This window comes from Crocuta crocuta, unplaced genomic scaffold (assembly GCF_008692635.1).
Source record: "Crocuta crocuta isolate KB4526 unplaced genomic scaffold, BGI_CrCroc_1.0 scaffold9, whole genome shotgun sequence".
Taxonomy (NCBI): Eukaryota; Metazoa; Chordata; class Mammalia; order Carnivora; family Hyaenidae; genus Crocuta; species Crocuta crocuta.
This window is the reverse complement of record NW_027551567.1, coordinates 9,889,540-9,906,376: the sequence shown is the minus strand read 5'-3', so window position 1 is coordinate 9,906,376 and position 16,837 is coordinate 9,889,540. Positions and strand designations below refer to the sequence as shown.

The 16,837-nt window shown below is 39.7% G+C and overlaps 2 protein-coding genes across 10 annotated transcripts in view; one reads left to right on the top strand and one right to left on the bottom strand.

The window, feature by feature from the left end:
- The window catches only part of SH3BGRL2 (SH3 domain binding glutamate rich protein like 2), a 61,618-nt gene extending 55,829 nt beyond the window's left edge, over positions 1–5,789 (top strand). Inside the window, exon 4 of the mRNA XM_077750274.1 lies at positions 3,051–5,789. Coding sequence (XP_077606400.1) covers positions 3,051–3,062 — 12 coding nt within the window. The 3' untranslated portion in view covers positions 3,063–5,789. The remainder of the gene's footprint in view (positions 1–3,050) is intronic.
- Positions 1–16,837, bottom strand: part of LOC144220120 (uncharacterized) — a 54,394-nt gene that overhangs the window by 19,119 nt on the left and 18,438 nt on the right. Inside the window, exon 3 of one of the 9 annotated variants that reach the window (XM_077750273.1) lies at positions 13,038–13,087. The exons of the other annotated variants lie outside the window; for them this stretch is intronic. The gene's annotated coding sequence lies outside the window, so the exon portion shown is untranslated. Of the gene's footprint in view, positions 1–13,037; positions 13,088–16,837 lie in introns of those variants that run through there. 9 annotated transcript variants of the gene reach the window in all.

Here is a 16,837-nt window from a genome sequence, read left to right as displayed (position 1 = left end):
CTTTCTCAAATGCACACTTAGGGGCTGCCCAGTGTAAAAATGCACAAAGCTCAGGTTTTTTTTTTTTTCCTCCAATTTTCAATTGCTGTTGTACATTAGAGTTTATTTTTATGTATAATTTATTTTACTTCCACTCTACTCCCTTTTTCCAGGAAGAATTTAAGGGAATAGGTGCTTTTTGTTTTAAAGTGCATTTACATTTTTGAAACTGCAGAATCAAAGCCATATTTTTAACGTTGTTTTGCACATTTAACTCATTTACATTGGAAGGGAGATGGTCTTCTTGAAATGATCAACTTGAAAAAAACATTACAATTCCTAACCTAATCAAAATGTTTTTTGAAGCTACTTTATTATGTCATGTGTCTTTTATGGAACATAAAAGGCTCAAGCTTTTCTAATATTTAGACCAGAAGTTATTTGTATATATTATTATAACTTTGTGAAGCACATAGATTTCACTTTCAAAATAAAAAATAGCATTTCTTTATGAAATAATATTTTGATTATTCTCCCTTTAAAAAATACTATTTTTTTTTCTGATCATGAAAGTAGCCTAGGTTCCTTTAGAAAGATTAGGATAATACACAAGTATAGAGTAGAAAGAAAAAATCACCCATTATTCCACCACCCAGAGATAAGCATATTAACTTTTTATGTGTGTGTTTCCTTGTAATCTTTATAAATACAAAGCAGTTGAGGTTTTGACTATATTTCAAGTTGAGACTGATGGGGCGCCTGGGTGGCTCAGTCGGTTAAGCCTGACTTTGACTCAGGTCATGATCTCATGGTTCGTGGGTTTGAGCCCCGCGTCGGGCTCTGTGCTGACAGCTGGCTCAGAGCCTGGAGCCTGCCTCGGATTCTGTATCTCCCTGTCTCTTTCTGACCCTCCCCTGCTCACGCTGCCTCTCTCTCAGAAATAAATAAAACATTAAAAAAATTTTTTTTAAGTTGAGACTGAATTCTAAAATGTCTATTTTTAACACTGAATTGAAATGAGAGTACACTACTGGGTACTTTGATGTTTGTAAGTAATAGGTCTTTTGAGACTACCCAGGATTTGTACCATTTCTGTAACACCTATGGAAGGAAAGCAGAGACCATCAATGATCTAAAATATACACCAGCACCTGCAGTTCAGAGCCGATGTGAAATCCTGCTTTGTTTTTGCATTAGTAAGTCCACAGATGGTTGTGGGTGGTTTCCATGCATATGTTTTAAACAGTGGCAAAACCCACGCATTTAATATTTAAAGGTTCTTAAAACTATTTTTAGGAAGATGGAACATTGGAATACTTGTTAGGAAAATTGTAGTATTTTTATAACATGTCTCATCCAAAGATATTAAACAATCCAGATTTATCTTCAAAGAACTGGAAAAAACTAGGGTGGGAGTAACTAATGGACACATAAATCTAGTGGACATTATTATCTATGCAAAAACCCCTTAAAAAAATCCTGTGTGCTTGCCATCTTTGTTCTCGTTTTGCCTGAAGATGTAGATTCCTTAGAAACTTGAGGGCTGACTTTTTAACTCTTTAAAAATATTTACTCTCATAAATTTCTTAGAAAGCCTATGATCTGTAAAACACAGGTTTTCACATGACTTGTGGTCATAGTATTAAAGTTGGTCCTGATGCCATTGACATTTACTTAATTTCAGTAGACCATTCCAAAGGCATCAAAGGCCCTGCGCAGCCCCACCCATTCCACCCACCATATGCAGGCCCCCAAATCAGTCCTATGAGCAGGAGCACATGGAAGTAGAGCACAAGTCCATGGTGCAGTGTTTGTACCACCCACCCTGTCTTGTGAATCATTCAAGGCCTTAATGGTTCATAGCAGCTCACACTTCATCTGCATAAGGGAGAAAGAAAAAAAATCTTTAAGAGTAATTCATCCTTTTTGACCTTCCTACTTATTAAAAATAATTTTTTAACGTTTATTTTTGAAAAGAGAGAGCATGAGTGGGGGGGGGGCAGAGAGAGAGGGAGACACAGAATCCAAAGCAGGCTCCAGGCTCTTGAGCTTTCAGCACAGAGCCCAGTGTGGGGGCTCCAACTCATGAACCGTGAGATCATGACCTGAGCCAAAGTCTGACGCTTAACCGACTGAGCCACCCAGGCATCCCTGCTTTTTTGTTTGTTTGTTTGTTTTTCTTTGCCTTGGTAGTAATATACACTCAGCCCACAGTCCACACTCAAAGGACTAGACAGAGCCTTCAGAGGTGTAATATACTAAAAGGTGGGAGTCCCCTTTTCTGCTTTCCTTCCCTACCCTCTCTGTAGTACACGTACATAAACAACAGGGCTAGAGAGCCTGCCAAGGAACATATAAAAACGCCGTTAGTATCTGTGATTGCTCTTACGCAGTGAGATAGAAGAGAGATGGTAGGAAAAGAACGTTCACAACTTCTTAAGATGGTACCTAAGGGAAAAGGAGGCCTTTTCACCAATAATGTTTAGGCGGAACACCATCAAGTTTGTTGTTTAAATAGGCTCAAGGCAGGGCCTGGAGAAGTTTCTGCTTTTGGATTCCTGCCATTCAGGGGTGATCTTCAAAATATATAATAAGTAGAAAATGCTGGGCACTGACCAGCCTGAGCTAGCTAGAGCAGGTCTCAGAAGCCCCCCCCCCCTTCGCCAGGTGTCTGTGTTGTGGTCAGAGGTGGCATTTGGGGAGTTGGGGCAGCACTTATTTTGGCCATATGGGTGCTGTTCTTCAGCTCTGCAGGCCCCCTGGGTGGAGGGCCCACACACGCCTCACTCAACCTGGGTACGAGAGGAAGAGTGCAGTCTCTGAGTCTGAGAGCAGTCTCCGCAGTCACTGGAAACATGTGACTTCATTCCACTTTTCTGTGTGGGAGGTCGGGTGGGATGTCTTCAATCTGTGCTGATCCTGAAACCTAGGATTTGCACTCATCAGTCACGTGGGGGTGACTTATGATTTCCAACATCACCGTTCCTGACATTTAAAATGTCTTTGCCAGGGTGAATTTTCTTGTCAACCCAATGCAGTAACTTTTTTCTTTCTTTTTTTAAAATAAATAGACAGAATCTTAGAGAAGACAAGTGGAAGATGACGGAGATGCATTTTGGAGCACCCCCTGGTACTCAGCACACACCTGCTTACCTAATGCATCACTGTGACTAAAACCACATGCATCATCAGTAACTTTGCTTGCCATGGAAAAGGTGTTTTTGGAAGACATGGGTATAATGGGGGATTGCATGATTGCTTAAAACCAAATCAGGACTGTGGTCAGGTTTTTGTTATTTTCAGAATTGCCTGCAGCTGCCTCATTCACCTGGCGGTACTAGATTACCTGTTACAGGTGTGCTTCCTTAATGACTGAAAGATAAGCGGGTGGCACCACTGGAGAGAAAATGTTGGATCTGCCCTAGGCTGTATTTGATGCCAGTATTGTTCAGACTGGCCTCTCTTTAGGCTGCCTGGATTGTATTCTTGAAATTAGTTTGCCAGGATATTAGAAATCTTTTAATCAGAAAGGACAGAAAGCAATGCTAGTTGACAAAGACCTGAAAAATTTGCTGCAAAAATCACAAATGTCACTATTCTGGTGATCTGTAATGGCACCTATAGACAAAGTTAAGTGTTCTGGCCACCTTTGGTAATGGATACTCTTCTTTCCAAAAATCTTCCAAATTCCTACAGATGTTTCCAGAAATCACTGCTGCAACAAGGTGTGATTGGGACCAAGTTACAGGGATAAAAATAGTTGCTATTTTGGAAAACAGAGGCTTCTTTATCTCTTGTAGGGGAAAAGTTTCATTTAAATACATAAGACAGCTTAAAAGGTCTATTTTAGGAGGCGTACAAATTAATCAGATAGTAAATTTTAGGGAAATTATCTGACTCATGTCTGAAGGGATTTTCAGCGCTAGCAACTTATTTATGCAAAAGTAGCATATTTTTAAAATGCAGCTTCCCTAACTAACAGCTGCTTATTCTATTTTGTGAATGGATTATATTTTTTTGAGAAAAGGAAGATCTTGGCTGGATATATTTTGTGAACCCTTAAAGAGGTATACTAAAAAATACTAATGTTGTGGTACAATTTAATTTTTTTCCTGTGTTGCTTTTCAGTGAACCTCCAACTTTGCTCATATCTTTGGCCAGTGTACAGTCCCAGATTTTTCAGAGTAATGTAGATAGGTGTTCTCATTCCGTGTATGGCTTCCGGTGGGCTTTCAGAACAGTGTGTGTGAGAAAGGGGCTGTCAGAGAGTAACTCTGAATTGTATTTGGCATCTAAAAATCTCTGCTCCCTTTGGAGTGGGTGCTGAACATTGTTTACTTCATTAGGGCAGAGGCTACTTTTCTCCATCCTTGTCCCTGCTTATAGTCTTTAGAGCTTTTAATTGCCAAACACATAAGCAGGCTTAAGTAGGATAAATTCCAAGAGGGCTGCCTAAAGTATTCTGCTATTCTTAGCATGCGGGACCTGTTGGTCAGATTCTGAGCAGGATGTAAGAAATTGAATATAAGATTAAAGCCCTGTCACATGTGTTGTTTCATCCTCCAACTAACTAAATGTGGACTACTCTAAAGGACTTGTTGAATGCTAAAGCTGAAATCCCAGCCTGAGATTTGCAGCCCAGGACTACAACCAGAAGAAAAGCATGCCACAGATTTCTACTTGACTAGAACAAATACATGATCCATGACTTTCTCTCCAAGGAAAACTGTTGTGAAATCATGGGTATTACTGCTTGGCATTATTAAATAAGATCAGGTCATATTCCATTTGCTAAATCCCAGGGACTACCCAGGAACCTTTTTTTGAACTGGATACTGTGTTTGAGTAAACGAGTCTTCTGATAAGACCTAGAATTTCGTTTGCAGATATCAGCAATTTGAAAAAGTTTAATGCTACAGTGATCTAAACATTTAGTCTGCTCTTGCCAGTGAGTGCCAAGAACTAACTTGGTAAGATTGAGGCCTTGCAAATGAAATTCTGGGGTTGTGGGATCAACGTGATACCTGCTAGACCAAGACAGCTACTCAGATTTGTCCATCTTGAAACTTTGAGGACCAGAACAGCTCTCCTAAACAGACTAGATGGGTAGTAGTGCTAAATTGCTACCAGTGACACACCATCTACCACTCACCCCGCTTTTTTCTTTTGCTTTTCTTTTTTTTTAATCAGCACAGAAATAGGAGAGACCAGCCCTGGCTGGGTATTGTACTTGTTATGAGTGAGGTAGAAGCACATGGTATGGCATTTTCTGCAATACCCAGGCTCCACGGAGTACTGACATATTGCCCTCTGGGACCACATTGTGTTCGGAGAATATTATCTCTTTACTTGTACTGTTTTACCAGCTAAATTCCAAACGTAATGATTCTTGTTCCCTTCTTTAACTAGTTGCCTTTAGATTTGAATATTCACAGTCTTAAAAACCTAGGAAAGAAGTAGGTGGGAATTATAGACATAGATGTACTATCCAAGGCATTTCAAGACAGAATTTTTATTTCCTGTAGTAGGCTTATTGGGACAAAGGAAATGTGCTGCTAAAAATAAAATTATGCCATTTTAAAATTAGATCAAATACAGAGTGCCATCCTGCTAGGTGTATGCAGACCAAAAGAACATTTAGTTGGGGAAATAAATTTTTCCAAATTCTGGTGTTCTACTCAAATCAAAGAAGAGGAAAGGAAGTTTTTCTCTCTCTCAGACTCTGATATATTTTAAATTTGTTTCTGTTTTATAGATTCCTTCAAACATCTAGATGTTTTTATATTACATGAATTTAATAATGAACTAAACTTACTTTTGTCCTTTGTTATTTAAAGGTACCAAAGCCTCTTTCTGTTTTTCTATTTTAGTTTGGTTTTGCTAGATAGGACTTTGCTTTTTCTAGAAATGCTTTTCATTTAACAGCTTTTAAGTGTCAGGGCCTACTTTGATCTGCATAATTATTGTTTTTAGATTTTAATGTGTGTTTGTCTCTAAAGGCATTGGTGAAATCTCAGATTTTATATTCAGCATTAAAAAGGAATAAATTCCAGAAAACATGTATTCTGAAAATGGAGTGTTTATTCCCTACCATTTTTTTAATGTTTATTCATTTTTTGAGAGAGACAGAAATAGCACAAGTGGGGGAGGGGCAGAGAGAGAGAGGGAGATACAGAATCTGAAGCAGTCTCCAGGCTCTGAGCTGTCAACACAGAGCCCGACATGATGTGGGGCTCGAACTCCAGAACCACGAGTTCATGACCTGAGCCGGAGTTGGATGCTCCACTGACAGAGCCACTCAGGCACCCCTTCCCTACATTTCTTAATACCTTTTCTAATTTTAGTTCCGTGTTGGTTGAAGACTTCCTGTTTAGTTGGGATGCTACATTTCAATTCCCATTTGTTAATCTCATACCTGAATGCTGTGGGTTTATTGTAAAAATGCAGATGGATCATTTGACCATTCGAGGAGACATACATGTTTGTGGTCCTGTGTGTGTGTGTGTGTGTGTGTGTGTGTGTGTGTGTGTTGGGAGGTGATCACAGAATCCTCTCAGACAGTGACCCAAGACCAAGGATGGCATTAAATCTCTTGTTCCCTTGGTTGGTTCCAATAAATGACTGAGGTGTCCTGAATACACTGAAGCTGGGCTGGTGGATTTGTTCCTTTAATTGGGTGTAAAAAACCAAGTACAGTGTCACTGCAACCTTTAAATAGCAGGGCCCCCTCTGATACAGCCCTCTCTGAAAGCAGAAGAAAACATTCTGAAGGCAGAGTCTGAGGCTGATCTCATCACTGAGCTATTTCAAACCTTAAACACCAAGACAGAAGGAGGGTGAAGGAGAAGATAAAAGAGAGCAGGCTGTCCGTTTGCAAGAAATGCGCTAAATTGTGAAACCACATAAGCCAAGTAATCACTGCCCACTTAGAGCCCAGATTTTCAGTTACCCTCGTCCTTCTAGAAATGCAGGTCAGGTCGGTTTGGTCATCCTTTCAGTCAGCATTTGCTGAGCCCCTGGAATGTAATGGGTACTGTACAGGTGGGGCAACTGTCTCTATCCTGAAGGAGGAGAGAAACAGAAGCAGGAGCGGCAATTACTACCGAGTGGTAAATGATAGAGCTGAGGTCAGTTCATGGTGCTCCAGATGATGGTTTGTTGTTTGAAACATTACGTGCAATCTTTTTGTTTGTTAGAACCCTTTCTGGTTTTAAAAGTTATTTCCTGCAATGGAATATGTATACATATACACATACACACACACACACACACACATAAAGAGTAATAAACAAATCCGTGTGTGCCTGCCACCAGCTCATTGCCTTTCCTTTGAGGCACTGTGTGCTTGTCTCTGGCCCTTATCCCATCACTGTCTGAGAGTGGGTCCCCTGTCCTGAGCTCTGGTGATCATAGCCTTTCTGTCCTTTATCCTTTTACCTCCATGTATATACCTTTAAATAATAAGAAATGGCAGTAAACTGTATTCTTCTGTCACTTTTTATGTTCACTGCAATTGGGCATTACCATTTTGTAACAAGTATCCTATTTATTGTCACTGCTGTGTATTACTTTGTTAGATGACTCTATCACAATATTCCCCTTCTTCTGTTGCTGAATATTGAACTACATCTTTCTTTGAAAAAGAAAAAGGCAATGTTGCTCGGAGCATTCTTTTATATGACTTCTGGTGCACATACCCAAGACTGAATGTATTACCTTGAGAAGAACTGCTCTGTTGTACAATAAAGCACATTATCAACTCTTAACAGATAAGGCCAAATTGTTTGCCAGGGTCATGGTACCGACTTATATTTCACTGATAGCCTAGAATCTGCAGTATTTGAGATCATCGCCAATGTTTGGGATCATCAGAATCAAATTTTTGACAAGCCAAAAAATGTAAAATGGTATCTTATGTGGTTTCATTTTGCACATATTTGGTTATTAATAAGCTGAATGTCTTTTATTATGATAATTCCTAAGTAGGAATTTGGAAATTCTTCTTCATGTCTCTTACCCTTTTTCCTATTGTGTTCTGTTTTTAATTATTTTTAAAAGTTCTTTATACTTGCCTTTTATCAATTAACACTTATTTAACTATTAACGTAAAGAGAAACTATATTTAGAGTAGAAAAATCTTCCGAAGCCATCTCCAGAAGTAAGAAAAGCATGTGAAACTTTATTCTATTTGGAAAAAATAAAGTTAAATGTATATATTGTGTGTTCCTATTGTGTGCTCATTTTCAGCCTGTCAGCATATTAGCCAAGAGTAGACATACCTTGGAAACCACTCAATTATGTTCTAGCAGGGTTCTTTCTCTGATGCTATTTTAAGGCTCATCAATTCTAGTTATTTGGTAAGAAATTAATGTCATATTTGGTTTTCTGCTACAAGAATTTTATCAAAAGGAAATCTTTATATATAGACTGCGTGTTTGTATATGCACAGTTCCTTAGTATACCAACATATAGAGACTAAACACTAGGCCAAAATGTTATTTTTAAAAGGACATTAGGAAGGTTTATTTAAGTCGCAGGATATTTTCGAACCTGTACTCATAATTAAATAATCCTTAAGCTGAATGATATCAACCTGTTATCCTGTGAATATAACCCCGTGTGTTGTACATATATTTTGTTTTTGTATGTATAAACTGGTGGGTATAAGAACAAAAACTACAATGCAGTCTTATCTTCTGTCTGCTGACCAGCAGACAGCATTTTTAATAGACTTAGAACCTGGGCACACTGGAAGACTTAGTATGAAGAAAAGAATGTAAAATATCTTATGTTTATATTGATTACATTTTAAAATGATATTTTGGATATATTAGGTTAAATATTAAAACTAATTTCACCTTTTTTTTTTAAGGTGGCCACTATAAAATGTTAAGTCACATACATGGCTTGCGTCAAAGTTCTATCGGACGGTACTATTCTGTACCAGCCTCTCTATCTGAATTTATAACAGAATTTATGAGACACAAAATCTTTAAAAGGTTTTTGGGGTTTTGGCAAAATATCTCCTTCCTTCATTTGTAAAACGAAAGAAAATGTGAACATCTTCTGGAATAGAATTTTCTAATCCTACTTCCAAGAGAAATGTTTCTCTCATTTTGCTTTTTTGCCCTTCTAGCTCGAAGTACTTTTGTAGTGAAGAAGAATCTGCATGTGCTGTACTAGGGGGCACCTCTCTGTGTATCCAGCCTCTTGTTCCTTCATTGTCTTACAAAGTTGGTGTCTCCTATTGAATTGGTTCATGTTTGTGAACGAAGGCATGGTGGGTGTGTGTGTGTGTTTTAAAGAGGGACTTTAATGAACCATACAGATCAATCTGCACAACAGTGATGAATATCAATAGGGTTTTATCCTAGATTACCTAAAACGTTAACTGTCTGTATCTGTAAAACTCATTTGAGCTCCTAAGAATATATGGATAATCTGGTTTTTGAAAGTTTCTTTCTGGTCTCATTGCCAAAGATGAAAACAGAATGGGAGTATTAAGGAAAAATATCTGCCTTTCTTTGCCCAGAGTTTTAAACCATTTTCTTGTTGCTACTCTTAGCAAAATAATGCTTGGAGAAAACCTGTGTTATTTGCCATTAAAATAACTGATGGTGACAGTAGTTGTTAGGTAGGAGAATTTGCAAGTCAAGAGATGCCAACTGTGTTTCATGTATCTGCTTTGTGTATTGCCTTGGGGCTCATTATTTGTCATTCTCCTGAACTACCATACGGATGTAGGATTCATCCTTTGAGGATGGGTGGAATAGCCCCACAATTTGTCTGAAATAAATTATAGATTGACGTTTTTTATGTTAATTTGATTTAGCTTATTGATGTTACTATTCCAAGTCTGTTAATTGGGATAGTATTTTCCTCCATATCAGTCCATTTCATGCCATGTACTGATCACATCACTAGGTTGGAATAGAGATTCTGGGCTCTGGGACAGCCTATAGCTAGATTCGGAGATGACTCTGAGATCAATAGCTGGGGCAAAAAGACCAGTAATTTGGCACTGATTCTGTCGTCCTAGAACAGACTTACCTTTCTTCTCTCCCTGCCTGTCTCTAGTGGTAAACCACTCCTAAACAGTCTGCTCCTGGCCACATCCTAACCAACTGGTACGGGTAGCAGAAGTGATGACAACAGCAATATTTTTACTCCCCAAATTGGCAAGTGAAAGGAAGGGCTCCAGCTGCAGCTTCCCTCACTGTACTATTTTACATGCCTAGTAAGTATTTATTATTACACTACGGCAATCATAAATGAGAAACTGACTATTGACAGGTTTCTCAGTCTCATCATGAGGTGACTGGGCAAACAGAATTTTAACAGTTTTGTATTTGGCAGGTGAAATGACTCCAGCATCCAGACTTGTGGGTGGCTGCTGAATGACAACAGGAAACTTGTTCCCTGTCATTAACTCATTTAAGGACCAGGCTACTTCTGGGACAATTCTATTAGGACTCAGTCCTCTAGAACCCCAGAACGTAAACCATTTCATCTACAGTGAGTGGACAGAGGTAATACTGGAATTAGATGGATATGCAGGCAAAATGACAAGCTGTGATAGGGGAATTTGGGTGGAAGTGGTATCTACTTAAAGAGATGGGCCATCTTCCTGAAAATGAGTAATTTTAGCAGAGAATAGATTTTAACTGTTGGTGACGATCTGTTTTCCCCAATGTTTTCACCATTGCTGAAAACTGTTTATTGCCTTCTCATTGCAAGTAGCCCTTTGTTGGGTAGTATATTCAATATGGCTATAATTTTCATTCTAATTTCTTGCTGATTAGAAGAGTATCCTTTGCATGATTTGTGTTGAACCAGATAAGCTGTCCAGCCAAAGCCCAAGAATTCTGTGCTAGGAAGTCATTTTTGTTGTTGTTTTAATTGGTACGTCAGCTTGTATCTTTTGCCTGGTAAACGTCTGAGAAAGGAGAGAATAGCACTTTCCTGTTTCAGTGAGGGTATAACCACCAGTCACCAGTTAAGCCCAAATATCATGTTATAAAAAACAGATCCATTGTCTGTAATCCTGTATTAAGACTAATTTGTGAGTTTGATGAGACTTAGTATTGATGTTTACATTTGGATGATGGTGAAAGTGTGGTACTCACTGTAACTCTTTGTAAATGTTCACTGTTGAGTATCTCAGAAGCTGCTTTTCTTGGTGTTTTATATTTTTTATTTTTTAACGTTCATTCTTGAGAGAGAGAGAGAGAGACAGCGTGAGCAGGGGAGGGGCAGAGAGCGGAGACCGAGGATCCAAAGCAGGCTCTGCTCTGACAAGCAGAGAGTCTGATGCCAGGTTCAAACTCACAAACTGTGAGATGGTGACCTGAGCTGCAGTCAGATGCTTAACCCACTGAGGCATCCAGATGCCCCAGTGTTTTTTATTTTATACCATTTGGTTTGGGTCAGCTTGATATTAAGAGAGGAATTATGTGTATGTACTTTTTAATTTGTATACAATAAATTTGTTACATAAAAGCTGACCCTACAGTCAAATAAAATACATGGCTTATTAGTATGTGTTCAATAGTCTATTTGATAATTGAAAACATGGCCATGAACTGAAAAGTCTAGTTGTTTTCTTACTGTATCACTAGTAACTTCTATTCCTGTGTCCTTTCTGCTGATAATTACCAGTTGCTAAGTAAAATGTGTTTTATCAGTCCATAACCAACCAGGAGATAAACACCACATAGTTATTTAAACAGGAAGTTAAATATGAAGAATTACCAAACATGATAAAGAAGTGACTAGCAAATATAAGAAAAGCATATCTTACCCTGTGGCTTAGGGAGAATACCCAAGGAAGAACAAACTTGGAAGGGAAGCTGGACCTCAGAGTTCCTTGGAGAAGTTATATTTGCAGCTCACTAGAGGGCACAGAGGTTTACTGGGTTCCCCAGGTCTCCAGTTACTGGGCAATAGGAAGCAACCTCGAGTCATGGCCAGGCAAATGTGCTTGTGGAGGGAGTCGAGATGCCAGTGCAGACAGGAGACCTGGAGCGTGTCCATGTCAAGGGGGCTGCAGGGAAGTTACCGCCACGCCAGAGCTCAGAGTCTATGTGGGACCACGTGCTCTGGGACCTTTGAGTTAAAGCAGCACCATCAGACCCACACCAGTGACCCACTATGCAGCAGCCGCACAGGAGAGCCGCCTCCCTCCTGTGGTGTCCCTCCCCCACCCTCCAACTGAGAAAACTTCATGTCCTCCTCATGTGAGCGAGACCTGCTTAAAGGAATTCTCTCCACTATTAGCATGTGTTGGAGGCTGAATTTGGAGCTAAGGCATACTCTGATACCTGGCATGTATTACAGAAGAATTCTCATAGTGACTTCTCATCTGGAATTAGCCATGTTCAGTAAGAGCAAAAGGAGTATCAGTGTTTTGTAAAGTTTAGGCAGCTTAAGTGAAAATTTGCATCACAAGCAATACTGATGGCTTGCTATCAAGTATCCAAAACTGCATTGTGGGAGCTCCCTTGTTAACTGAGCTGCTGTCTTGTCACAAATATAAATGTTACGGGAAGATGCCCATCTCAGGATGTAACCTTGACTTCTAATCATCCTTACTTTATGTCTCTCAGTTTTATAAAGCTGTTGAAAATGAAGTATCATTTAAAGAAAAAAGCATGATGCTGAAGTATGTATTTAAGCCTTCCAGAAAGGGCTCCTCGTGTAACCAGTTATCGTAGGATATACACCAGCCTATTTTTAGAATGTGGCCTTAGCCTCGCAGTAGAATTTCTCGGTGTTCCTCAACAATAAATACCCAGAACCCAATACTTCCCTAAAGCACATAGATATTGACTTTTTCTCTTTTTGCTTTTAATTTACTCCTGTGGCAAACAGAAAATTGTAAAACTTCTCTGTAAGGTCTGACCCATTCACTCACCCTAAAAGATCTCACCTCTAATGGAAGATAAGGCAGAAGGTTATTAGGAAATAGTACGTGCCAGATCCAATTAAACCCGATGGTTATGTACATTCCCAGACTCTCATTTCATGGTGGCTAGTGATTAAGCGGGTGGAGAGATGGAGAGAGAGATGATCCTGCCAGATATCCCTCCTTTATTAGCTTTTAAGTGAGCTGGAAGTAAAAGAAAAATTAATTTTTCCGAGAAAGCAATTGGCTGGTCCAGGACACTCCGTTCCTTCACCTGAGTCTCCGGTTTGCCGCCGCAAAGTTGGCAGGCCCGTGTTTTCTGTTTTGATTTTCTCATCAGTATTTGAGGGATGTGTGTGCCACCGAGACATGTGTACTCCATCAAGAACTAACAAATAGGTGTTCAGAGTACCGACACCGTTCTGGACTTGGCCGAGAATATAAAAGTAGCTTCCGGTGGGGCTCTGTCCTAGGAGCTTACAGTGTTGAGGTCACTGTAGTGCCACCAAGCCCACCTGTAGACAGAATTTCTGCAGCGATCAGGTGCCACCCTAGAGAGACTCTAAATCCTTTTAATGATTGGGTTCTATGGTACAGACTTTACGGGTGTCTGTAAATCATTAGTACCATTGGTTTTAGTCCCAGGAATTAATTACCCCTGCCTCACAAACCCAGATGTTGTCATCCATTAATGCATACACCACGGAGGTTTGGGACTATTATTTTACAAAAGTATTAGTTAACAAAACATTCTAATCTAATAGGCAAATAGAAGGGTAACTGCTGGCTTACAATAAAAACAGACCAAAATCTGATACTCACGTTTATTATAACTACCCATTTTTCCAATATGATTGATTTTCTCTTATATACTTTTTTTTTTAAGCCCCTAACTAGCACAGCAAATTCGGTCACTAATGTAACCTTTGGGTTGTTTCTCTGTTCAAGAAAAAACCCTGGCCTTCCTGGGCTCCTTATTAATTTTAGCCCTAAAGTCAGAAATCAATACGAATTGCTTTTAGAAGCCTGACAGAAGTCTGCCAGTTTAGCAGTAACTAGATATAGCCCTTAAAATGAGCTAACTGCTGTTCAGTATTTTTCTTGGGGAGAGCAAGTGGGTGGATGATAAAAACAGCATGTTCTCTTGTCTTACAATAACCTTCATTATAGTCAAAGTTCCTTGCCTAACAGGAGCTTTCAGAAAATGCCTATATAAATGTTAAATGCAATATTTGGAAAGCTCTCCTTCTCTTTATATGTGTGTGTGTATGTGTGTGTGTGTGTGTGTGTATGTGGTTTTTCTGTATGTATACACATCCATCCACATATATCTCAGTGGAGATTTGTCACAATTTTTAGTCCTACTAAATCTTAGCCTAAGGAAACAAGAGGCAAGAAGTATCTTTACACAGAATGTTCTTTCCAGTGATTCAATTTAAGTTTTGGCCTAGCCTATGAACTATGACCTGTAGCAGCCATCAGAGGTTTGCGGCAATCGTTATAAACTCAGGAACAAGAATTGTAGGGGGAAAGTGACAAATAGAGGAGAAGTGGTGGCAGTCCTACGGCACAAATAAGGGCACGTGAACAGAGGAGGGGATTCTGTCATAAAGAGGAAATGTGGGAGGCACCTGGGTGCCTCAGTCTGTTAAGCGTCCAACTTCGGCTCAGGTCATGATGTTGTGGTTCATGGATTTGAGCCCCGCGTCGGGCTCTGTGCTGACAGCTCAGAGCCTGGAGCCTGCTTTGGATTCTGAGTCTCCCTCTCTCTCTGACCCTCCCCTGCTCACACTCTGTCTCTCAAAAATAAATAAAAATTAGAAAGAAAAAAGGAAACAGAACAACTGAATGGACAATATCTGTAAAAGTCTCTAAAGACAGGCAAATCTTCTGGATTCTGGCAATATGGATTAAAAAAAAAACCTATGAAATCAGAAAGGGGCAGTCCTGGAGGGCAGAGTTTCTATTTTTTTTTTTTTATGTTTTATTGATTTCTGAGAGAGAGAGAGAGAGGCAGCGTGAGCAGGGGAGGGTCAGAGAGAGAGGGGGATACAGAATCTGAAGCAGGCTCCAGGCTCTGAGCTGGCAGTCAGCACAGAGCCCGACGTGGGGCTCGAACCCACGAACCGTGAGATCATGACCTGAGCCAAAGTGGGACACTCAACCAACTGAGCCATCCAGGCGCCCCCTCAGTTTTCCTGAGCCCTTGTAAATTCTCCTTCCCAGAATTCTTATTTCAAATTTAAAATACCATACATTTACAAGTTGTAAAATTTCAGAATGGGGAAGAACCGAGTATTAGTGACTAATGAACTTTCAGAATATTTCCAGGACTCTAAATGCATCCACTCTTCCATGTGTTTGCTGCCTTCCACTTGCTTTGAAAGCCAAATCAAGTCACAGGAACCTCCAAAACCGTATGCAAATCTAAAGGAAGTAAAAACATTAAAACAGTGTTGTACAAGAAAAACAATTTTGTGTGTGTGATTATGGAACTGGGTGCACCTTTAATAAATATCCTGAGACTCAAACAAAATCCACCATGTTCCAGTACTGGTGTGGCAAATAGAGTAAAAGAATAAAATTTAAAAGTAGTCACATGTATCACTTATTCTCTTAGTTTGAATTCTGCACAGAAAACTAGAGCTAGAATGGAATATATATATACACAGACACACATACATATATATGTAACAGGTTACATATATATGTGTAATAGGAATGTATATGTGTGTGTATACATGTTTTGGGGGGTTTTTCTCTGGATTGTCTTGAGAAACTACATGTTTAGCATGTATAAACAGGGCCAGGCACCTTCCAGCAGGACTTGGGTGGTGGCGACACCTAGAGGCCTGATGGCTGAGTACAAGTTACAGAGTAGATTTGCATTTCGCCATCGTGAAACAGAGCAGTCACCACAGTGATTAAAAAGACCTGTGAGCTGGGTGTTATACATAAGGGATGAATCACTGGAATCTGCTCCTGAAATCATAGTTGCACTATATGCTAACTAACTTGTATGTAAATTTAATTAATTAATTAATTTAAAAAAAAGATGTGAGGATAATGGTGAAAAGGAAATTTACCTATGAAAAGGTCTTTTTCAGGATATATTTACATACATAGTTAAACTGGAAATGAAGGCCTGGGGAAGGGGAAACTGAAGTATTTCAGAAAGTTACTTAAGTGGATCAGGAAATCTGTGATCTCAAAAGGAGGTAGGCATTCCTGCACCTTTGGGGCAGGCAGGGAGCATGGGGAGACCCCGGGCAGGGCAGGAGCCGATTGCCAGAGGTGTTGTGTTTGAATTTACCTCATTGCAGTACTCATTCTCCAGGAGTTCTAGGGAATTTAAAAGGAAGCTATAGACCAAGTAAGATTTCACATAGCACCAACCACAGGATCTTGCACCAATAGGTGATAGGAACTAATTAATTAAAAGTAACTTTGTGTTTTGGTGGAGCGATATAAGAAGGAAGCCCTGACCCCGCTGGGCCAGCACAGCTCCTGGGGCCCAGGAGTTCCTAGGGTGCATTGCCTGCAGCCTTCTCAGGGAGAAAGAGCAGATGGAAAGAACACGAAGACAGAGCCGATGGCCCTGAGGCACTTTTTAATTCATGCATTCTATAAGAGAACATTAATTGAGCACTGTACTAGTTTCCTACTGCTGCTATTACTGCAAATTACCCAAACTTAGTGGCTTAAAACAACACAAATATATCTTGGGGTTTAGGAGGTCAGAAGTCCAAAATGGGTTCTAATAGGCTAAAATCAAGGTGTCCGGTAGGAGTGTATTCTCTTCTGTGGTTGGCTCGAGGAGAAAATCCATTTCCTTGCGTTTTCCAGCTTCTAGAAGCTGCCTGCATGCCTTAGCTCAGAGCTACATAACTTGGCCTCTGCTTTCACTTGACGTCTTTGATTTCAACACTTCTTCCTTCTTAAAAGGATCCATGT